Genomic DNA, 7885 nt, shown 5'->3' on the forward strand with positions numbered 1-7885 from the left:
TTTATTTTTGTATTTGGTAATTCAGGAGCATGATCAAGTAATTAGGTTTATGAACCTCTTGTACTGCCCCAAAATAAGGGTTAGGATCAAATTACACTACTATTCGCCTTCATGGAAGGACTTTTATTTGTGAACATAAATCAGGTGTGGCCTTTATCTCAGTGGTCAATGTGATGCACTGTCATTTGTCCTGTTGTTGTCCATCAGGTGTCCCACATAAATCTGGAGTTGTTCAGTAAATGTACTAGATCTTCATTGTAAGGCTTGTAAAACTTATTTAGTAAATCTTTTGTTCGTTTATGCATTGGTCCCTGTTTTTTCTTGAGTGTTGTTTTATAAGCTTTTTCTATTTTGACTATTCTGTCAAGATCAATTTCAGATAGTTCTTCTGAAAAATTATATTCAATTTATATTGACATGTGTTGCTTTCAAATTTGTCCTAACTAGGATAAGTGATAGAATGTAGATAAGTAAATTTGCAATCAAATAAGAGATGGTCAATAGAAAGCTGTATTTCATTGTTAATAGTATTTGTTATAAAAGCAGAATGGTAATGCAGGACAATGGGAATGAGTCAAGACAAATCGAAAAAACAAAAAAGAGACATCTTTCACTTATTCGAATACACCACACAATTTCCATTGTGTTTGATCAAAGCATTTCTAATTTTTGTACAATATGTGAACAGACTGACATATGTACAAGGCTAGACTTTTGTATGGATTATCTAGCTATTCTTCTTTATGAAATAGGAGTTTTACTTAGTGCTTATTTGAATAACATTGCTGTCTAACATTCTGAGACATTTGTAAAGTCTAGACACTGTAAAAAAAAAAAAGAATATGTAACTTGAATATAATTATGGTTAGTGAAGCAGTCAATTAGAGTTATTGGACTTTTCATGTCGGATTCTATGCAATTTTTCACACTTACTCTTGTATGTATGGATTGATTTCCTCAAACTTTACATAGTTGTTGGGATTGCTTAAAGGAAGCGGCGTTTCAATTTCAGTATTACTAGACTATATGTAAGATTTAAATACATTTTTCACATGTTTTACTAGTATTATAACTTGAGTATGCTTGGATCTATATACTTAAATCAAAATGTTTTTGTTGGAATTAGTGCAAGTAAAACACTTTTTGATAAGATATATGACTTTTGGCTAAGAGATATCGATCTGGGGTCTGTAATCTCAATATTAATTATCATTGAAATTTAACTAATACTAATTGCTAACAGTAAGGTTACCCAGTTGCAGGAACTTGAAAATCTGTTTTAAAGTTCCTTTTATATTTTCTGCATAGTCTTCAGTCTTTAGAAACAAGATTTGTTCTTTAGGGAATACTTTCAACCATTCTTTAAGGTAGACTGCATAAAATCCTACATGTATTCTAGCCTGAAAAATATTGGAAATAGTATTTTCAGTTCAGATTTGTGGATAGATAAAGTAGTAACAGATGTTATTTATGAATTTGTAGATTGTGTATTATCAATTGAAAATATAGATGAGAACAAAATATGTGTATCTTAATACTAAAATGAATACAAAAGAAAAGATGAAAATTAAAAAAAAAATATTGGTAAAACCGTTGACTTCAACATAAAACATAAAAAAAACATAACTTGGAAATAAAGATGATTTTTATTTGGAAAAAGCCAGTGGCATCTATGTTACCTTATACATGGCAATATGTTTCCTATCATACAAACAGGATTCCAATGTTCTCCTTTTCATACAATACTTGAGAAAAGTGATAGAGAATTGAACAGCATCATGGAATCCTTTACTCGTTCTTGTCTGACCAAGTTTTAGGAACATGTAATCAGAATATAATCTGTAATGAAAAAATAATTCAGATTAATGTGTATGTCCTCTATATTTTCAATTTTTATTTGAATGTTTTTATTTTCTATTTCGAAATTTAAGTTAGTTTGTTTGTTTGTTACCTTTGAATGCAAATGATGTTTGTTTCTGATGGTAAACAGTAAGACTCGTCATTTCACATATTGAACGTGAAAATAACATTTTGTTTTAAAATTTTGTGTGTGTGAAGAACTTTTTCCGAATTTACCTTCAAACGGAATTATCAAACCATTAATAGAATTTGATAGCCAGAGATGGTGTACAAAATATATAGAAATGGTCATATTTTTTTAAAAATTTCAATTGGACATTACCATGGGTTGCTGTTGTAATTGTATATGGGTTTCTCCTGCTGTATCTTTACGGCCATATAATAAAATATTATTAGATTAATATGACAAATACACTGGACTAGACAGTCAACTCGGTAAACAGTTGTAATAACCGGTTTATAAGAGAGAGAGAGAAATAAAAGACTTCTATTTCTTTATTGGTTAATTTTTTCTTTTTAATCATGTATGTATTTTTTTTTATTAGCCATTACAAAATTACATCAACTTAAATGCATCAACTTACATACCTACTGGTTGGATCTCTGACTATAATGATCAGTTTAACTTTTGGATTCATATGATGCATTAAGTGTGGTGTTAATATTTTAGGATGGTTTAATCGATGGTTTTGTTTGATGTTTTTCCAACCTGTGAAATCCCAAAAATCCATTGGTGTCCCATCACCTATATTGAAAATAAATATTTATAGGGTTTAAAAATTCATTTATAAAATTGACCCGTAAACTGACAAAAACCTTAGAGGCTTATACTAGAAATAGTTTGTATAATAGTCTTAGTGAAAATAGATAACTACCTTAATATAAACAAGTTTAATGAACCATACCTGTAACTAGCTTATTGTTGCTTGAGATATTTGCTGCAGCACCATCAAAGTAATTTAGATAATCGCCGAAGGATTCACGTGGATGTTGGTACCTGCTTAACCATAAACCTGCACATAAAATATAGTTAAAGCAAAAATGAAATTAAAAGATAAAAATCAATCCCTATAATTTTTGTATAAGCACAAATGCACACCGGCGAAAACGTTGAAAGCAAAATTTTTATATAGAACATATGTTCTTTTTAAAATAGTCCCTAAGTTAAGTTATTTCTTATTTGATTTGATAGAAATTATTACCATTTAACACAGAAACATTTACAGTTTCTTACAATGACTGAAATATTTGTATGAAAAATACTTTCAAAGAAATCATTAAAACAAATTCGTTTAACAAAAAGTGTTTCATATGAGTCTAATGGGATGGATTGTGAACTTTCTATTAAATTAAATATATTTAAGCATTTTTTTTTATCCTTTGAGCGACTGATATTCAATTGAGAGCAATATGATACTAATGCTTCTTGAATATTCCAATTTAATATTTCTCTATTATACTGGACAATTTATTTTCATTTTACTAAAACTAAACAAATAAAATTTCGTAAACTATTACCATATCGTCTCCATGACCACCACATTGTTTCTTTGTTCAAGGATCCATCATTGCCCAATATATGTGGATGTTCCAATAGACGAAGAAACAGATCCGTTGACCCACATTTATCTACTCCCAGTAAATGGAAGTATGGCAAGCACCGGAACTTTGTTCTTGTTTCGTTTGTTTTACAAGTTTCATAGAAGCACGGGTTCTTGTTACTGGTTTCATACTGAGGTGCCGCCTAAAAGAAATTCATTGTCTATCATAACACAGCTTCGTTTGCATGTATACTACTTGATAACTCACCTGACCCGAAAGAGAACAAATGATACAAATTAAACAAACATAGGTCACCATACGACCTTTAACAATGAGTAAAACCCATTAGTACATTTCAGGTAAAACAAAGATTTTGTCAGTCCAGTACATGTAAACTGTTGTTGAGTTTGGATGATTTATATTTCAACAGACAATCGGTATTCCAATAGGTACTAATTGTGCACCCCTGCTGGCTGATTTGTTTTTGTACTCGTATGAAGCAGAATTCATTCAAAACCTTCTAAAAGACAAAAAGAAAAAGCACCTTGCGAAATTCTTTAATTTTACTTTCCGATATATTGATGATGTTCTATCATTGAATAACCCATACTTCAGCCAATACTTACATCTCATATATCCCAGTGAACTTGAAATTAAGGATACTACTGATACTAGAAGGACTGCTTCATACCTTGATCTTGTCCTCAATATTGACGTAGATGGACGACTTCACACGAAAATCTATGACAAACGGGACGATTTCAACTTCCCAATTATCAATTTCCCATTTCTCAGCAGTAACATACCATCTGCCCCTTCGTATGGTGTTTACATATCACAATTGATACGTTATTCACGTGCTTGTTCACACTATACGGACTTCATATACAGGAGTGTGCTACTTACGCAGAAACTTCTCCAACAAAGTTATGAGGAGGACAGATTAAAATTGACACTCCGTAAATTTTATGGACACCATCACGAATTGGTGGATCCATACGATGTGTGTTTAACCAAACTAGCTAAGGACATTTTTACCACATGGTAGATTGTGGTTTGTCATTATGTCGTCTAATCTTTTAATTACCAAACGTGACTTATTCCCGATTGTGACTGTTTTGCTGAGTGTGAATTCGCATTATTATAAGACGTGTTACGGTACTTGTCTATCCCAAATTCATGTATTTAGTTTAAATGTTTAATGTTATATTTGTAATTCTCATCGGGTTTTGTCAAATGTGTTGACGTCTTTTCTATTATATTTATGTGTTATGGAAACAAAAATTAATCACCGCCGTCATTTATTAGATTTTATTTTGGTCAACATAATCTGTACGATAATTTACGTTTGAAGTTGGATTCATAACAAACTGCATATATATAAATGCAATATCAGTATTTAGTTCTATTTTAATCTTTAATCAATCCTAATTCTATCTTACTTTTGAGATATAGTTTTTCATATGTGACGTATTTTTCTGCTGTTTCAGAAATTTCATAATGCCTTTTCACCATCGTATGTGACGTAATTTTTAATGCCTTTTCACCATCGTATGTGACGTCATTTTCATAATTTACTGCGTTGAGGCCTGGACTTAGTCGGATGTGTCTATTCTGTGTTGGTCACTCATTATGTATTCGTGTTTGTTTTATGTAATGAGTTAATACTTCAGTTTCATTATGTATATCTGTTATATTCATTTGATAAAATTTACTGTTTGCAATAGCATTAATTGTTCTAAATAATAAGGATGTTTTTATCCCTAGCATAAAAACTTAGCCGTATTTGACACAACCTTTTTCAACTTTTGATCTTCAGTGCTGTACAACTTTGTACTTTTTTTCGCTTTCGATCTTTTATATCTGGGCGTCACTGGTGAGTCTTGTGTGGACGAGGCGCGTTTTTGGCGTATTAAATTTTAAACCTGATGCTTTTTGTTATTCATTAATCATGTGTTTCTTTGTCTAATACGTTTTCCTATTTATTTGTATTGTAGTCCTGTAATATTATGTTGTCATTTCTATGTTATATTTAACATTGCCATTAAAGTGCGAGGTTTGGCATGCCACAAAACCAGGTTCAACCCACCATTTTTTCCTTTAAAAATGTCCTGTACCAAGTCAGGAATATGGCCATTGTTATATTATAGTTCGTTTTTGTGTGTGTTACAATTTAACGTTGCGTCGTTTGTTTTCTCTTATTTTTGAGTGTAAATTGACATTGCGATAAGACGTGTCACGGTACTTGTCTATCCCAAATTCATGTATTTGGTTTTGATGTTATATTTGTTATTCTCGTGGGATTTTGTCTGATGCTTGGTCCGTTTCTGTGTGTGTTAGTTACATTGTAATGTTGTGTCGTTGTTCTCCTCTTATATTTATGCGTTTCCCTCAGTTTTGGTTTGTTACCCCGATTTTGTTTTTTGTCCATGGATTTATGAGTTTGAACAGCGGTATACTACTGTTGCCTTTATTTTGTACTTTCTTGAAGATTTCCAATTAGATAAGAGAGGAAACGAACTACTATATATTTATATACCTTTATAGTATAGTACTACAAAACGGAGGTGAAAAACTAGTAATTCAAAACATTTGTAGTTCTGAAAAATGTAGTATTATAAAAAAATTATACTGAAACCGTGCAAACGTTTAGAAATACTACACCAGCACATTTCATATTTCATTTTTAGTAAAGATTGTGAATTTTAATAGTACTGACAAAGTGCATGTGCAAAAGAAGTGGTTTGAATAATATTTGCCATCCAAAACAGCAAGAACAAGTCATAAATATGAGAACATCACACTTATACTTTAATTTCTGTAATGCAAAGCAATTTTGATTAAAATAATCTGATCTCTTATATATTGGCCTTATTAAAAAGTAAAAATGTGTTACCATAAAAATGTTAATTTGGAATAAAGAAATAATTTTATCACCAGGCAAGAACGATTGTAAGCTTAAACTTTTTGACCTGGTAGAACATTTTATACTCACCATCCACAGTAAATCTTCGATTCTTGTTCGTTTGTTTTTGTCCGCTGGTAAATAACAAACATTGGTAGCTGTTTTTCTAGCATGCAATTCTCTAGCTTGTTTTGGGTTATTTCTCATGAGAAATCCATACAAAAGCATGCAGTTGAAAACGAAAACACATTGAAATAATAACTTAATAAACTGCAATCGGTTCATTATTTATACCAATGGTGCCTTTGGTGTGAATATGATAAGACGGTTTAGAGTGACCTATAAATTATTATCCTTTTGCAATAGGACACACTAACCTTATCTTGTTTTTGTTATATAATTGATTAAACTTGGTCAACAAGAAAGAAATAGATATACTGCAATCAAATACAATGGCCAATATGTAAACCATGCATTAGAACAAAAAAACTAATTTAGGTTTGTACTTTACGGTGTACAAGGTGACAGTAACCTAGCAAATACTATATTGACTGTATACTATTCCAATCAGTAACACAATGACTAATTTTGGTGTATAAAGTAAAATCACAAAAATACTGAACTCCGAGGAAAATTAAAAACGGAAAGTCCCTAATCAAATGGAAAAATCAAAAGCGGAAACACATCATACGAATGGACAACAATTGTCATATTCCTGACTTGGTCCAGGCATTTTCATAAGTAGAACATTTTGGATAAAACATAAGTATAATATACTTAGACAATTCCGGTAAGGACTGAATTAAGACTCCCATGAGAGAGACTTAACATTGCCATATCAATTGGGTGTTTTTTCTTTAAATGTCCTTTACCAAGTCAGAAATAAGGCAGTTGTTATCAAATAGTCTGTTTCTATATAAGTTATGTTGGCGTTTGTTTTTGTTGCAATTCAGTGATTTTGTTGTTCCGTTTTTTCCCTCGGTTTTAGTTTGCAACCTGGATTTGTTTTCTCTCAATCAATTAATGAATTTTGAACAACGGTATACTAGTTTCCTATATTATTGTTTTATATATATAAACATGTACAGTGCAAGGATTTGAAAATGAACCGCAAACTTGCAAACAAGACGCAGCACTTCGTAAAAATTTGGAGAGCCGACGATATTGCTTCTGAAGTTGATAAACGGAGAACCACTACCACTTGTGTATATCTTTCGTTAGTTTGTCGAAAGCTTCACCAGTGGGTTAATCTAGGGTTGTAACACAGTATATGCTATAACGTGGCTTGGGATTTGCTATTTCTTTTAATAATCGGAAATAGAGTGTTTAGAACAATATTTACATATAAAACTTTGTTAGGCTTTAGTTCCATAGTTATATGTCGTTTTAATGATATTGAAAAGAGTATTTCATCTAACTAATTTATCTGTATATATTTTTGCGTCTAAATTGGGGTCAGTGATTTTTCACACTTGAATTTTTGTAGGCAAACATCTTATCATTCATTGTGTTCGTCCAAATAATTATGACAGCGTCACAGCATTTATATAAACCAGCCCTCGATACCGTCCTTATCAT

At 31.2% G+C, this 7885-nt stretch overlaps 1 protein-coding gene across 1 annotated transcript; it reads right to left on the reverse strand.

The window, feature by feature from the left end:
- Window positions 1-18: 18 nt before the first annotated feature.
- LOC139488220 (carbohydrate sulfotransferase 15-like) lies at window positions 19-6614 on the reverse strand. The gene is made up of 7 exons (XM_071273700.1): window positions 6398-6614; window positions 3379-3604; window positions 2766-2873; window positions 2449-2605; window positions 1680-1839; window positions 1253-1400; window positions 19-388 (listed from the first exon to the last, which is right to left on the reverse strand). Exons 1-7 carry the CDS (start codon window positions 6590-6592, stop codon window positions 204-206), a joined length of 1179 nt encoding a protein of 392 aa, XP_071129801.1. The 5' UTR covers window positions 6593-6614; the 3' UTR covers window positions 19-203.
- Window positions 6615-7885: the final 1271 nt, after the last annotated feature.

This window comes from Mytilus edulis, chromosome 9 (assembly GCF_963676685.1).
Source record: "Mytilus edulis chromosome 9, xbMytEdul2.2, whole genome shotgun sequence".
Taxonomy (NCBI): domain Eukaryota; kingdom Metazoa; phylum Mollusca; class Bivalvia; order Mytilida; family Mytilidae; genus Mytilus; species Mytilus edulis.

Coding starts and splice junctions, on each gene's coding strand:
- LOC139488220 (XM_071273700.1), bottom strand. CDS start 6,592: ATGAACCGATTGCAGTTTATTAAGTTATTATTTCAATGTGTTTTCGTT. Junction 3,605..6,397: donor TCGAAGATTTACTGTGGATG/GTGAGTATAAAA, acceptor AATTTCTTTTAG/GCGGCACCTCAGTATGAAAC. Junction 1,401..1,679: donor AACATATTGCCATGTATAAG/GTAACATAGATG, acceptor AATATTTTTCAG/GCTAGAATACATGTAGGATT.